The following is a 16,042-nucleotide window of genomic DNA, read 5'->3' as shown; positions in this document are numbered from 1 at the left end:
TGATGAAACAGGTATTCTAGCATCAAAATCATAAAACAACATAAAAAAGTTGAATAAGTAACCGAATAAGGAATAAGTAACCGAATAAGTAACAGGACTTTTGAATAAGGAATGGGTTATATTTTGTGTTTTTAGTGGTATATTTAACAATTTTAGGGTGTCATCTAGATGAAGAGGGGGTGCTAGTATGATGAAACAGGTATTTTAGCATCAAAATCATAAAAAAACATAAAAAAGTTGAATAAGTAACCGAATAAGGAACCGGGAATAAGTAACCAACTTCACATTTGAATAAGTAACCGAATAAGGAATAAGGAACCAGGAATCAACTTCACAGGGGTAGAAAACCCGCCTAATCTTTTAATAGTCTCTCCGCCTCTCACACGCCTCCCCATGTGTCGCCCCAATGGAGCTGAGATTTAATGACTGTACCCCCGCAGGGATGACGCATGGGGAGGCGTGTGAGAGGCGGAGAGACTATTAATAGTTTAGGCGGTTTTTCTTTCATGTACGTCCGCCATATTTAGTTCCAGGATTTGTAAAGCCATGGCTCAACTCGTTGTGAATGTGATCTTAGATGTCTGGTACACCTACTTAAGCTGCTTAACAATAGTTAATTACTCTCTGGTTCCTCATTGCCATATATGTACAGGTATTTATTTGGAAAAAAAATTCCACACTGTATGGCCTTATTCAAGACTGTACGCTTATTAAAAGTCGGAGTTACCCCAGATCTCTTCATGCACCACATACGTATATTGATCCATTTTAACACTCAATTAGTGAGATCCATTATGCTGATGCCCTGTGTTTACTCTAGATTGTGACAGCAGTGCATTTCAGGACATACAAATATACGCAATCACATCCAGTCACAATCACATCACATTATAGATTTTTGGTTCTTTATTGGTCAAATTTCCACCCTGTATGTTTATTTGGGACCGTACTATTATTAGATTTTTGGCATTTTTCCACCCTGTACTACTATTCAAAACCGTATGGCAATTAGGAACCAGAAAGTACCCCCTACGTATCAGCTTCAGTAGACGTGACAGACATCTAAGCCGCACAAGTTAATTGCAATTAACCGCAAATCCCCTTGGAGATAGATCGGTCCAAAGTTTAATTATTACAATAGTCTCTGGGAATGGTCTCGAAGTCTGTTAATTTTAAAGTATAATTTCCTTTAGTGTATGTAACTTTTGTCACAAAATGAATGTGACATTATTTGAGTGGTTTTTCTGATTAATTAATTATAATGTTGATAGGCTTATTGACATGCGCAAATTATTGAAAATAATATTCTTACAGTAACTGTCATTATGTTGCACATGATATGAATATTCACAATTTATTTTTGATAAAATACTTTAAAATATATTTTGCCAAAAAAGGAGAATTAATTAAATAATAATAATATCTAGACTGTTTGAAACATAAATGTAGTTGATGAAACGTTGGAGCCACTTACTGAGTGACTCTATTTCTCTGTTCTAGATGTTACAGCTTTGATGCTGAATTCCCATTGTCCACTGTGCTGACCATCCAGATCTATGACTGGGACCAAGTGGGCATGGATGATCTGATAGGACAAACACAGATAGACCTGGAGGACAGGTTTTATAGTAAACACAGGGGGACATGTGGTTTAGCAAGAACATATGAGAGGTAAAGAGGAAGTTGGCTTTGTTAAGGATTGTGCATTACATCTAATAAGAACATTTTTGTTTAATATATATTTATGTTGCAATATTTCTCTGTACGTACATTAGTTGACTTTAAATTGTACACTGAAAAGAAAAACTATTATTATTATTATTATTCTTATGCGATGATGATGATGATGATTTATATAACCAAAGTTTTCCTAAAATGGGGAGAAATTTTGAGATTATGTTAACAGCTAATACATGGTTTGCAAATCTATTCTAGCCATGGTTTTAACCAGTGGAGAGACACCCAAAAACCTTCTCAGATTCTCCAGGGCCTGTGTCAGACTGCTGGTATAGAGCAACCTGTGTATGATAAAGTAAGAGGAAGTGTGAAGATTGCTGGCAGAACATATAATGCACCAACGGATATCATGGATGAAGGAGGTGAGCAGAGAGAATTGAAAATGTGATATTATTTTTAATTTTTGCAAATGCAGAGACCAGGGGATGCACTGTTTTCTCAGAAGTTTTTGTTACTAGTAAATTTTACACCACTAGGAATTTTTATGTAAGTTGGTACAGAGTAAAACACCTTTGAGAAGAGGTTGAAATGAATTGAATCAAGTCACCCCAAATGCGGGTTGTCTAATGCCACTCCCCTAGGCAGGATTTGTCAACAAAATTTATCCAAGAGCAATTACAGATGAGGCCTTCCTGGAGGTATAGCTACAAATTTGCCATGTTACCTCGTGGGAAAACGGACACGCATGCTTTGTCCAAAAGATCAATTCCAAAGAAGGATAAACTTAATAAAAGCTTGGTGCTGCCTTTCAATTAAAAAAGGATTTTTAAAAAACTATTTGTAAAACTATTGGATGTAGACCCATCACTTATGAAATGACAATGTACTGAAGCCAGATAGGCATGTGGATCATTTTTCCCTTTTTTTCTCTATTTGAGGTGTTGTATCAAAGACAGAAGAGCACATGGCATTGGAGGTACTTAATCACTGGCAGGACATCCAGCCCACTGGCTGTTACTTAATGCCAGAACATGTGGAAATAAGACAGCTGGAATTGCCCGACAAGAAGGGAATTGAACAGGTTGGTTTACCTAGCAGCTTGGCTCTAGTCATGAATATATTCTTGCATCATGTGTGACAAAACACAAATCTGTTTTTTGAATGGTTTTTTGTTGTTTTTGTTTAATCACTCATATAATTGTCTAATTTCATATCCTTCACCAGTTAGCTTTTAAGGCTTATTATAATTTGATTATGAATACAAATGTGAGATTAAAGTTTGTTATTTCTCTTTCAGGGCAAACTTCATATGTGGATAGATATGTTTCCAATGAGTCTCCCTCCCCCAGCTCCACATGTAGACATCACTCCTAGAAAACCAAAGAGGTAAATTTGAAATCAGATAACGCTATGGTTTTTAAAGCTGTCAGGCTGTCATTAGCGTTTTTCTTTGTACATTGTAGTTGTTATAATCCCAATGTATTTCTTGTTATCTACTAATTGTAACATATTGATATTTTATGTTTGCAATTCTTTCAAAATGGAGTGTTTTATTATTTTAGCTATGAGCTTCGTGTGATTGTGTGGAACACAGATGAAGTAGTTTTAGAGGACACTGCAGCACTAACTGGTGAAAAGATGAGTGACATATATGTCCGTGGCTGGTTGACTGGTCCAGAGGATTCACAGTCCACAGATGTACACTACAGGTAGTCAACTTATATTCTATAACATATAGACTGTCATTGACCTTTGTGAATTCAGCATTTCTATTTCAGTTTTTTGATATAGCAAAAATGTAGGTTTGCTGCATACATAAATATAAGCACTGCAGTATGTTTGGCTTTTACGAAATACCTTATGATTGTATGAAATAAAAAGCATTGTCTTATTATTATCTGATGAAGATTTGCAGCCATTTAACTATATCATTGTTGTTTTAAAATTCCAAGGTCTTTGACAGGAGAAGGGAACTTCAACTGGAGATTCGTTTTTCCATTTGATTACATGATAGCAGATGAAAAAATTGTTGTGAAAAAGAAAGAATTTTTATGGGACAATGCAGAGACAGAGGTCAAGCTTCCTGCCAGGTTAGAGTTGCAGGTGTGGGATGCAGATTTAGTCAGCAGGGATGATTGTCTTGGTGAGTCCAGTTCTGATAAGATTTCTTTGTTTGACATTGGTGATATTAAATTGTTTTTGTTAATATGAAATTGACAAAATGAAAAAAAATTACATAAACTTAACATAAAAAAAGTGTAATCGTTATGTAGAATGTAGCAGTATAAAAAGTCTTCCAAGAGAAAACAATTCAAGGTAAATGAAATGGAATGTATTGAAGTTAAATTAAGGTATTTTTTTAAGTGAAATGTTGTAATTGCACATTTTTAAAGACTTTTTAATAAACCATTTTGAACATGATTGATTTTAGGTCAGTTAACCTTGGACTTGAATCGCATTCCAATGGGTTCCAAGCAAGCCAAGGCATTGGATGAAAATGTGATGATGGACATCATGAAAGGCAAGAGGCGAACTGTCAGCTTACTGAAACAAACAAAGATGAGGGGATGGTGGCCTTTCACTGTGAAAGCTGCAGAGAATGAGGAGCAGGAATTTGAAATGACTGTGAGTGTGTGCATCTTTTTTGATGTGCTGTGTCAGTCACAATATATCAATGTTATAAAAAAAAGACGTCACAACATACTTAACAAAGGTGATTTTCTAAGTGGTTTTATGGTAAGATGAAAATTTGTTTGATCCCCACCATTTAATTTATACCTTGCACTTTCCCTGTGGTTATTGTGATTTTTTTGTTAATTCAATAACACAAACTGCACTGTTGACTGTTAAACAAATATAATCATAGATAGCAAAGAAAGGCTATATATGGTAGAAATCTGATTGTTGATTGAACATTTTCACATCAGGGCAAAGCTGAGCTGGAGATTCAGTTACTCACAGCAGAAGAGGCAGAAAAGAGCCCCGCAGGACTCGGAAGAGAGGAACCTGATGGTTTACCACCACCAAAGTGAGTACCACATGTACCTTATTAGAAACACCAATTTTCTGCACTTGTATAGTGTTGTGACATGCAGTACATGCATGCAGTCTGGTTGTAGAAACAAATTTGTGTGTCACAGCATCAATTTTGTGTCAATTTATCCATTTTGAAGTTGCCCATACCTGGATATTACCTCTCCATATGCAGTGGTTTTCTAATTATAATTTTAAAAAAGATGTTTACAAATTAAGAAATATATAATCATAAATCATGTTAACAATATACTGCATATATAGCAGTCTTCCAATTATCTGTGAATATGTCACATTATAATAGTTTGGTTGCAAAAAGGTTAAAAAATTTAATTAGAATGTAATTCATACAATGTTTAATTATGGATTTTAAAAACTTCATTATATTTTTTTCAGCCGCCCGGACACCTCCTTTATTTGGTTCTTAAATCCATGGAAGTCACTGAAGTATATATTATGGGCTAATTTCAAATACAAGATTCTGAAGTTTTTCATTTTTATGCTGATTACAGCATTCATTGCATTCTTCATTTATGCTGCACCTGGTTACACTGCCAAGAAGATGTTAGGCGCATAGATCTGGAACTGCAGCAAAATTGAAAAAAAAAACTGAACTACATAGATGAAAACTCCTTGGTGTTGAGTATACTCATTTGCATGTGAATAACAATTTTGCAGCAAAAGATTTATGCTTAGTGGACATATTCAAAAAAGGAATGAAAAGTTTATTGTCAGGTTCCTTAATTAATATTTTTGAAGACAAAAGCCTGAGTAACTGGGAATGTCAGGCACAAGATGATAACAGAGGTTAATTTCCAGTTTACTGAAATTTACTGGGTAGGGTGGGAAGAGCAGATGGGTAAAAGGTATGTAAAAAAAGAAATCAGTTTTGCTAGTTGTTTATCACATCTACATTTCTGTGTATGAAACAAAGTGTTTAAGAGAAATTCTGCTTATGTGAAAGACCAAGAAATTATTTTTGACAAACCTGTACACCAGATATATTATTTTTCGTATAATTTTGAGCAATATTATCATCAGTGATGGATTGATGTACAGACAGTAGAAGAGCTCTTCTGGTTAGTTTTGGAGAACATAAGTCTTGTATAAGGGACATACACACTACAACTTTTTTTGCTTAATTTATCTAATTTTCACTAATTTTCACATTTTCTCTTAGCTGCCATTTATTACAGAAATGACAATTTTCTATTTGGAAGTCTCAATAGGAAAAGAGTACTTCTGAGAGATGAGTGAACTAGAAAACAAAATTTCATAAAATCTTTATCATTCCTTTCAATCAGATTTTAGTTATTTTATTCTTTCAATATGGGCATCTGTGCAATAAAATATTTAACATTTTTTTAGCTTGGTAGCAAATAAAACAATCTACTAGTTTCACCCGAATGATGATCTATACATAATTATTTATGGTTATGATATGGCAATAATAGTTTAAAAAAAAAAAAAAAACTGAAAGAATTGGAAAATAAGCCACACTGGTGGTTCAAGGGAAACAGTGAGCTGTCTTTCCTTGAAAACAGGTATGTAGTACTTGGTAGATATTTTGTCTGCAAGATGAGTGTCTGAAAGCCAGTTTATAGACAGTTCATGTAAGAGATAAAGGTATCAAACAAATACATTGGTTACCTGTGTGCAATATTGTGCTGAAATTCAATGTTTATTGGTTTTAGTTTACTTTTTACAAAACAAAGAATAAAGAACATGAAGATTTAAAGGGATAATAACTCTTCGTTTTGGCCAAAAAATGAATTTTCCTGGAGTAAACAACAATTTTCCCATACTAATGGTTAATGAATCCATTTTGAATTTACATTCAAAGTTATTCCCTGGTTTTTTTCTGAAAAGTTTGTTTTTTATTTTATCTCTTAAGAGATTATAACAGAGTATAGCCATCAATGGAGGTCACGTGGTCTAAAGACAATCTCAGATATCAGAATATTAGCTATAATGTTTTTATTGTGAAATATAGATCTCATACGAAGAGTTATTATCCCTTTAATTTTGTTTATACCTTAAAACCCCCGGCCATAAAGTTTTATAAAGACTGCACATGATGTAAGAAACATACCTTTTAAGAATAAACTATACACACGTAAATATATTTTGGACTCCAGTTTTGTTTTATTACTTGCAAAAAATGTTTTGGCTGTATATTCGTCTGCTTGTTTGTTTGTTTTTTGTGTGGCCAATTTTTTGTTTCATGATAGCGGCCACAACTTTTCAGATTTTAGTTTCAAAAAATATTTTTGGAACCTATTGAACCATATTCATTATCATATTTATTGTTTATATATGATCTATAGGTAAAAAATTTCAAATTTTTGAAATTAACAAAGCCCTTTGACAGTTTTTCTTAATCACATCAAATTCAATAGAGTGGCACTCGGTCATGATTTCTTCCAACTGAGGATCATGCCTTTTTTTTTTTTTGTCTGTATAAATTTTTGAGATTTACATGTGAAATCTCACCGAAATTTTTCTATTTTTTTGATTTCCTATGATAACACACCACACAATTATACAGGGCCATGACTTGTAACAATTTACCAAGTTTCCTCCGAGTCTGAGCTGTATGAGAATAATTTAATTAATTAATTATTGTTGGGTTTGAATTGTTGTAGATACTATGCCCCTGCCCAGGAACAAATGAATGCATGCAGTGGGTTTCAGTTTTCACATTACACAAAAGACAAGGCAGCAAAGCTGTCAAATGTACAGACAAAATAACAGAAAAAAGGATGCAAAAGAGGTCATTTTGCCAATTTTGATGCAATAATAAACAAGACCGTGGAACTTCAAAGTCACACTTTGAAAATGCCAATATGTGAAACCGTTTAACTGGCAGTAAGAATTACCAAACAGACTGCATTGCCTACTGAAGCTGTATTTTAGTCCCATGTTTCTTTCCTGTAAGTTTGAGAACAGTAAGTGACATGGTTTTTCTTAAATGGTCATCATGGGAGCAGTGCCCAAAATAGTTTTTTTTTTAATTTTGATGCAATATTACATAATGTTTAACAGCATAATGACCATCAATTTTAATAATAAAATATTAGTATCATGGATATTCAGAAAATGTGACTAGCAAAGGTCTTCAGGCCCATGGAACTTCAAAGTCACAACTTGAAAATGCCAAAATGTAAACAAAGACAGCACTGTTCTGAAATTTTTTTTTTTTCATTTTTAACAATTTTTTAACATAAAACAAAATAAACAGTTTACTGCAATTTTTATATGATCAACTAAGAAAATTGATGAGATGGGAAAAATATCAATAGAATAGTGTTAAATGTCCAATTTCCTCCATTCTGAGATTCTGAACATAGTGAATGATTGAATCTGACAAACTGCAATGATATGAGTTTATTTCCATTTTTGACACTTTATTACACAATACACGATAACAAGTTTACCATCATTTTTACATAATCAACTTACAATGTTGTAAAGATGCAGGAAATGTCAAACAAACACTTTTATGTATCTTATTAGTAAAACAATAAGACTGTTAACATGCCTAAGAATTTAATCTGAGGAAATGTGAAAAAACAGCATAACTTCTAAAATAATGGCCCGATTATGCTGATTTTCGAACTCAACCTGCGTTTTAGTAAGATTGACCACTCCTGTGAGTTTAATGACAATTGGCCTATCTGTTTTTCTTATATTGTGTTTACAGTGTTGCATATATGCTGAAAAATGAAAAAACAGCATAACTACTAAAATAGTGGCCCGATCATGCTGATTTTCGAACTTGAGCTGCGTTTTAGTAAGATAGATTACTCCTGTGAGTTTCATGACAACAGGCCTATCGGTTTTCCTTGGAATGTGTTTACAGTGTTGCATATATGCTGAAAAGTGAAAAAAAAAGCATAACTTCTACAATAATGGCCCGATCATGCTGATTTTTGAACTTGACCTGCGTTTTATGAATATTCATCAGCTCTGTAAATATAAAGCCCAAAAGTAAAACTGCCTTCCACTTATCGTGTTTACAATGAAAATGCACGGCACCGGCGACGCCGATGACGGCGACGACAGACGCAGGTGATGGCAATATGTACAGACACATCTATATATATATTTACTGTACTGTTTGAGAACAGTAAGTGACATGGTTTTTCTTAAATGGTCATCATGGGAGCAGTGCCCAAAATAGGTTTTTTTCAAATTTTGATGCAATATTACATAATGTTTAACAGCATAATGACCATCAATTTTTAATAATAAAATATTAGTATCATGGATATTCAGAAAATGTGACTAGCAAAGGTCTTCAGGCCCATGGAACCTCTAAGTCACAACTTGAAAATGCCAAAATGTAAACAAGACAGCACTGTTCTGAAATGTTTTTTTTCCATTTTTAACAATTTTTAACATAAAACAAAATTAACAGTTTACTGCCATTTTTATATGATCAACTAAGAAAATTGATGAGATGGGAAAAATATCAATAAAGCAGTGTTAAATGTCCAATTTCTTCCATTCTGAGATTCTGAACATAGTGAATGATTGAATCTGACAAACTGCAATGATATGAGTTTATTTCCATTTTTGACACTTTATTACACAATACACGATAACAAGTTTACCATCATTTTTACAAAATCAACTAACAATGTTGTAAAGATGCAGGAAATGTCAAACAAAAACTTTTACGTATCTTATTAGTTTAATAATGAGACTGTTAACATGCCTAAGAATTGAATCTGAGGAAATGTGAAAAATATGCTGAAAAGTGAAAAAACAGCATAACTTCTACAATAATGGCCCGATCATGCTGATTTTCGAACTTGACCTGCGTTTTATGAATATTCATCAGCTCTGTAAATATAAAGCCAAAAAGTAAAACTGCCTTCCACTTATCGTGTTTACAAGGAAAGTGCACGGCGACGGCATCGGCATCGGCATCGCCATCGGCATCGGCATCGGCATCGGCATCGGCGACGACAGACGCAGGTGATGGCAATATGTACAGACACATCTGTGTCTGTACATAATAAAAAAACTGTACCATAGCCCATATATAGGCATCTTCTTATATCACAAAAGTGTGGAAGAAACTTTTCAGCTATTTTGTAACAGACTAGTAGGGGCCAGTGTGGTCAGAGAGTAGCCCTGCCATAGGAGCCTGTGCTAAATTCAGTAGGGCACAAACATGTGAAATGTTAACTTGGCATTTTAGTGGCACCCACAAACACTAGATTCTTGCATAATAAATTGCAAGTCCTTGCTCTGTTAGGAATTTTATTTATATTTTTTCGTTGATCACAGTATAAAATATGCAGTTTCTTCATAAACAAAGACATATTGACATTCACCCCTAAAATTCAAATTTGATACAATCCAAAGCTAAACTTTATCTGAAAATGGATCATCCTTATTTACATCAACACTAAATGCAAGCTAAAATGGGCAACTCAATACTTGTAAATAAAAAGTATCCATTATATTCAATAGCCAGATAAAAGTGGTACAGGGAAGAGTACGAATGCATGACTTTTTTTTACAATCCCACAAATAAATGTACAGTAATGTTTTACAGTATCCAGGCAGCAAGCACTGGGTTATTAAAACAATCCTCAGATTGGTGGATGGTGTACATAACAAAAACAATATACGATTTTACAATAAATGAATAAATAATAATTTAAACAAGGCAGCAAAGCTGTCAAATGTACAGACAAAAAGCAGGAAATAACTATGCACAAAATAGGCTACTGTTTATTCTGATGCAAAAGTACATTATGTTAAACTGTAAATTCAACATCAAATTTTAATTATGCTCAACAGGTAATACCAATGAAAGTAAAATGTGTAACAAGCATAAGGCTTCAGGCCCATGAGAGTTCAAGTTCACACTTTGAAAATGTATAACTTCCAGAAAAAGAAGCCAATTAGACTGCTTTTCCAACTCAGGCTGCATGCCAATTTTCGAACTTGACCTCCGTTTTAGTAAGATCGATTACTCCTGAGAGTTTCACGACAACAGGCCTATCGGTTTTCCTTGAAATGTGTTTACAATGTTGCATATATGTTGAAAAGTGAAAGAAAAAAGCATAACTTCTACAATAATGGCCCGATCATGCTGATTTTCGAACTTGACCTGCATTTTATGAATATTCATCAGCTCTGTAAATATAAAGCCAAAAAGTAAAACTGCCTTCCACTTATCGTGTTTACAAGGAAAGTGCAAGGTGCCGGCAACAGCGATGACGGGGACGACAGACGCAGGTGATGGCAATATGTACAGACACATCTGTACATATTTACTGTACTGTTTGAGAACAGTAAGTGACATGGTTTTTCTTAAATGGTCATCATGGGAGCAGTGCCCAAAATAGGTTTTTTTCAAATTTTGATGCAATATTACATAATGTTTAACAGCATAATGACCATCAATTTTTAATAATAAAATATTAGTATCATGGATATTCAGAAAATGTGACTAGCAAAGGTCTTTAGGCCCATGGAACTTCAAAGCAAGAACTTGAAAATGCCAAAATGTAAACAAGACAGCACTGTTCTGAAATGGGTTTATTTCCATTTTTAACAATTTTTAACATAAAACAAAATTAACAGTTACCTGCCATTTTTATATGATCAACTAAGAAAATTGATGAGATGGGAAAAATATCAATAGAATAGTGTCAAATGTCCAATTTCCTCCATTCTGAGATTCTGAACATAGTGAATGATTCAATCTGACAAACTGCAATGATATGAGTTTATTTCCATTTTTGAAACTTTATTACACAATACACAATAACAAGTTTAACATCATTTTTACAAAATCAACTAACAATGTAGTAAAGATGCAGGAAATGTCAAAAAAACACTTTTACATATCTTATTAATTAAATAATGAAACTGTTAACATGCCTAAGAATTGAATCTAAGGAAATGTAAAAAACAGCATAACTTCTAAAATAATGGCCTGATTATGCTGATTTTTGAACTTGACTTGCGTTTTAGCAGGATTGACCACTCCTGTGAGTTTAATGACAATTGGCCTATCTGTTTTTCTTATATTGTGTTTACAGTGTTGCATATATGCTGAAAAAAGAAAAAAAAGCATAACTACTAAAATAGTGGCCCGATCATGCCAATTTTCGAACTTGACCTGCGTTTTAGTAAGATCAATTTTTCCTGTGAGTTTCATGACAACAGGCCTATTGGTTTTCGTTGAAATGTGTTTACAGTGTTGCATATATGCTGAAAAGTGAAAAAACAGCATAACTTCTACAATAATGGCCCGATCATGCTGATTTTCGAACTTGACCTGCATTTTATGAATATTCATCAGCTCTGTAAATATAAAGCCAAAAAGTAAAACTGCCTTCCACTTATCGTGTTTACAAGGAAAGTGCACGGCGCCGACGGCGACGGCGACGACAGACGCAGGTGATGGCAATATGTACAGACACATCTATATATATTTACTGTACTGTTTGAGAACAGTAAGTGACATGGTTTTTCTTAAATGGTCATCATGGGAGCAGTGCCCAAAATAGGTTTTTTTCAAATTTTGATGCAATATTACATAATGTTTAACAGCATGATGACCATCAATTTTTAATAATAAAATATTAGTATCATGGATATTCAGAAAATGTGACTAGCAAAGGTCTTCAGGCCCATGGAACTTCAAAGTCACAACTTGAAAATGCCAAAATGTAAACAAGACAGCACTGTTCTGAAATGTTTTTTTTTTCCATTTTTAACAATTTTTAACATAAAACAAAATTAACAGTTTACTGCCATTTTTATATTATCAACTAAGAAAATTGATGAGATGGGAAAAATATCAACAGAGCAGTGTTAAATGTCCAATTTCTTCCATTCTGAGATTCTGAACATAGTGAATAATTCAATCTGACAAACTGCAATGATATGAGTTTATTTCCATTTTTGAAACTTTATTACACAATACACGATAAAAAGTTTACCATCATTTTTACAAAATCAACTAACAATGTTGTAAAGATGCAGGAAATGTCAAACAAACACTTTTACGTATCTTATTAGTTTAATAATGAGACTGTTAACATGCCTAAGAATTGAATCTGAGGAAATGTGAAAAATATGCTGAAAAGTGAAAAAACAGCATAACTTCTACAATAATGGCCCGATCATGCTGATTTTCGAACTTGACCTGCGTTTTATGAATATTCATCAGCTCTGTAAATATAAAGCCAAAAAGTAAAACTGCCCTCCACTTATCGTGTTTACAAGGAAAGTGCACGGCGCCGGCATCGGCATCGCCATCGCCATCGCCATCGCCATCGCCATCGCCATCGGCGACGACAGACGCAGGTGATGGCAATATGTACAGACACATCTGTGTCTGTACATAAAAATAATAATAAAGATCAGCGTTTCATATCCTGATGCCATCAAATTTCAAACAGGTCAGTTTCACAACGAACTTTGTTGCACATTGGTCTTAAAAAAAAAAAAAAAAATTCATCCTACTTGGGGAAGTGCCAAACCCACGGTATAGTCAATGTAAACAATTTTAGAGCATAAAAACAACAATAAGAAAAAAAAATTGGGGGTGGGGGGGTGGGGGGGTGGGGGGAACATGAAGTTCATGGCATAAATAAAGTGGGTTCAACAAGTAGTAATTTACAAAACTCATGTTTAAATCCTACACACTTTTCACTCAAATGTAAGGACATAAAATTAAGAGGAATTTTTTGTCATATTAGGTATATTACTCATTGTGGGCTTTTAATTCTTTTACGAGACTGGATCAAGTACAGTCCTGTAGTAACATGAATAATAATAATAATAATAATAAAAGTTTCTTTAAAACTAATTTCGTCAATAAAAATGCATTTAACAGAAACGCTTTGTCCTGCATATATGTTTCATTATTATGACCTCATTTGTTATTGCTTCAGATACATAATTTGGTGTTTAAAAATCAGATGTAATAAGAAAAAATCTAATTATTTGTCTGATCTTGATAATAAGCAGAATGCCAAAGCTATCTCTATAAATAACTGTTAGAAATATAATAAAAGGGCATCCAATTCTATATCTGTTTAAATAAAACTCATTATACAACAAGTAGCTGACATACAGCATGGAAAATATAATAAATAGTTGCAACTTTACAGTTCTCTTCAACAGAAAAAAAAAAAAAAAAAACACTTAAGCATGACCAGACTAGACTAAAAATAAATGTTCAGCAACACTTTCACTTTTTCAGTTATAAAACACCAAATAAGTAATGTACCATCTAAAGTCTCCATGAATTTTTTAAAAAACAGGCTCTAAAACACACACAAGCCTCCACTAATGGCATTTTAAATCAGACCTCATGGAGCATAAGGTGGAGGAGGGGGTACATTTGTCACTGGAGGAATAAGCTCAGCACCCAAGGGAGGGATAACCTCCATCCCATCAAAGTCTTCCATTAATCTGTGTCTATCACTACTACGACGGGAGTCATGGATTGGCGGGTATCTCTGCAGCAAGTTACACGCCACTGCTATGACTGACACAGCACCCGCTGCAGTGACCAAATAGAAACTGACATCAAAATGCACTTCCACCTTGCTGCCTGCATGATGCTTGGTCTTCTCTTGTAAATCTTTTATCAACTGTGCTTCCCAGAAGCAAAAGCCATTCACAGTGACGCATACAAGCACTGAAAAATATAAAGAAAAGAGAATGTATTAACAAGAAACTTAAACAATGCTGAAAATGATTTTCCTACAGAAGTTTTCAGATCAAAGTGAAAAAATAAAAGGTTTTAATACAGATGAATGGTTATAAATTATAGCAAATAAGGAGGGGAGGCAGCTGCCAAATGTTTCACACCTACCAAAGTTGCCATATAATGTTTGCAGGCAGACTAATTAACTATGGACTGTCTGCAGTAAACAGTCAATAGACTTCCTTGCTACAGTAGTCTGATAACTTTCAGATCATGGGACACTTCACAAATAAAATCTCATTTCTTCACATAGCAATAACATAGTTCCTTGAAATATCTAGCAATTGTTATATATCTATTGATTGATGATAAGCAATTCCAATATTCAAGGCCAGTTTAAAACAAAACCAATGTAAAACAAACAGAGGTGCATGTAACAAAAACAACTGTGTCAGAGTTATATAATTTGTTTAAAGAGTTAGAGAATTTTTTTATACAAACCTGCTAGTATGTTCCACACTGCATGTCTTCTAATCTGTTTCAATAACCTTTGTGCTGGCCCATATAAATCTAATGCGAAGCCAGCTCCACTAAATATGATCGCAGCAAATACAAGACCAATTATACACTGCATAACAAGAGCTCCTTTTTCTGTTACACAATCAACCAAAGCTGAAAATAAAAAAGGAAAGAAAGATATATTAAACCATTGCTTATTCAAATGTATCTATATTAATGCTTCACAGTAAATTATCAATATGAAAACGGAATAAAACATCTAATCCAAGTGCAGGGACGGGCCCAGCAAAGACTTATGAGTAGGAGAAAATTGATTTTTTCACCAGGAATATTAATTTTGGCATGTAACTACCGAGTGCCTTTAAATTATTTATAAATATTAGATGTTGGGATACTTTGCATGTGCCAAAATAACTTATTCAGCGAAGAGAGAGAGAGAGAGAGAGAGAGAGAGAGAGAGAGAGAGAGAGAGAGAGAGAGAGAGAGAGAGAGAGAGAGAGAGAGAGAGATATTGATTTACTAATTTATAACTCACTTTCTGTCGGATCTGCACCATAATATAATATGTAATGTGTTACAAGTTTGGTTTCGTCGTTCGGTGCAGGCTGATCGTACTTTTCGAAGTGTCCAAGGTAAAAGAAATTACTGACACCTAATGTCATATTTAGCATTGTAGAAAACCTTTTGTATCGACACCCTCCTCCTTTTGAATAGAACCAGGCTGGTTCTGCTAAAGCTGTACATAATGTTACAATAGCCACCATACTACAAACTGCAGCTGCAAAGTTTCTTTCACGGTTTTTTAAACGAAATCGCCGCCTGTGTCTGTGACTGGAATGACGCCTGTGTCCGTGTCTACGACTCGAACCTGAGCTGGACCCCTCGCGGTCTCGCGGCATTTTCCTATTACAGTAGTGATTTCCAAATGTGAAATGTTATTCTCCTGATTCCTGAAGTTTACATGCACCCATAGGACAAGTCGTTTAAGCCATGACAAACAATTTCGCAGAACGAAAATTAAATGCAATTGTAGGTTGAACACTCCACCTCTGTTTACAACAACCAGGAACTACATAACTATCAATAGCCCAGAGCAGTTTCAATAATTGATTAGCGGATTCA

General features: G+C 34.1%; 2 protein-coding genes across 4 annotated transcripts in view; one reads left to right on the top strand and one right to left on the bottom strand.

Moving 5' to 3' along the window:
• The window catches only part of LOC106180923 (otoferlin), a 37,509-nt gene extending 30,674 nt beyond the window's left edge, over positions 1-6,835 (top strand). For all 3 annotated transcript variants that reach the window (XM_087001592.1, XM_087001590.1, XM_087001591.1), the window contains 9 exons: positions 1,501-1,671; positions 1,936-2,099; positions 2,616-2,758; positions 2,975-3,063; positions 3,240-3,386; positions 3,630-3,820; positions 4,109-4,302; positions 4,605-4,705; positions 5,107-6,835. In XM_087001592.1, the coding sequence (XP_086857718.1) occupies positions 1,501-1,671; positions 1,936-2,099; positions 2,616-2,758; positions 2,975-3,063; positions 3,240-3,386; positions 3,630-3,820; positions 4,109-4,302; positions 4,605-4,705; positions 5,107-5,287 (1,381 nt within the window). In that variant the 3' untranslated portion in view covers positions 5,288-6,835. The remainder of the gene's footprint in view (positions 1-1,500; positions 1,672-1,935; positions 2,100-2,615; positions 2,759-2,974; positions 3,064-3,239; positions 3,387-3,629; positions 3,821-4,108; positions 4,303-4,604; positions 4,706-5,106) is intronic.
• Positions 6,836-9,968: 3,133 nt separating this feature from the next.
• LOC106180920 (transmembrane protein 127) lies at positions 9,969-16,009 on the bottom strand. Its single transcript, XM_013565093.2, has 3 exons — positions 15,456-16,009; positions 14,903-15,073; positions 9,969-14,392 (listed from the first exon to the last, which is right to left on the bottom strand). Exons 1-3 carry the CDS (start codon positions 15,817-15,819, stop codon positions 14,061-14,063), a joined length of 867 nt encoding a protein of 288 aa, XP_013420547.1. The 5' UTR covers positions 15,820-16,009; the 3' UTR covers positions 9,969-14,060.
• Between the last annotated feature and the right edge of the window lie 33 nt (positions 16,010-16,042).

The sequence above is a fragment of the Lingula anatina genome, chromosome 1, assembly GCF_051362555.1.
Source record: "Lingula anatina isolate TDL-2025a chromosome 1, LinAna3.0, whole genome shotgun sequence".
In the NCBI taxonomy this organism is placed as follows: Eukaryota; Metazoa; Brachiopoda; class Lingulata; order Lingulida; family Lingulidae; genus Lingula; species Lingula anatina.
The sequence above is the reverse complement of the archived record's forward strand: the minus strand, read 5'-3'. Positions and strand labels throughout refer to the sequence as shown.

Bases quoted from the DNA above. Each gene is read 5' to 3' on its own strand.
- LOC106180920 (XM_013565093.2), bottom strand. From the start codon at position 15,819: ATGCCGCGAGACCGCGAGGGGTCCAGCTCAGGTTCGAGTCGTAGACAC. The intron at 15,074-15,455 runs GTGAGTTATAAA...TTTTATTTTCAG, and splicing joins TGGTGCAGATCCGACAGAAA to CTTTGGTTGATTGTGTAACA. The intron at 14,393-14,902 runs GTTTGTATAAAA...TATATTTTTCAG, and splicing joins AGTGTGGAACATACTAGCAG to TGCTTGTATGCGTCACTGTG.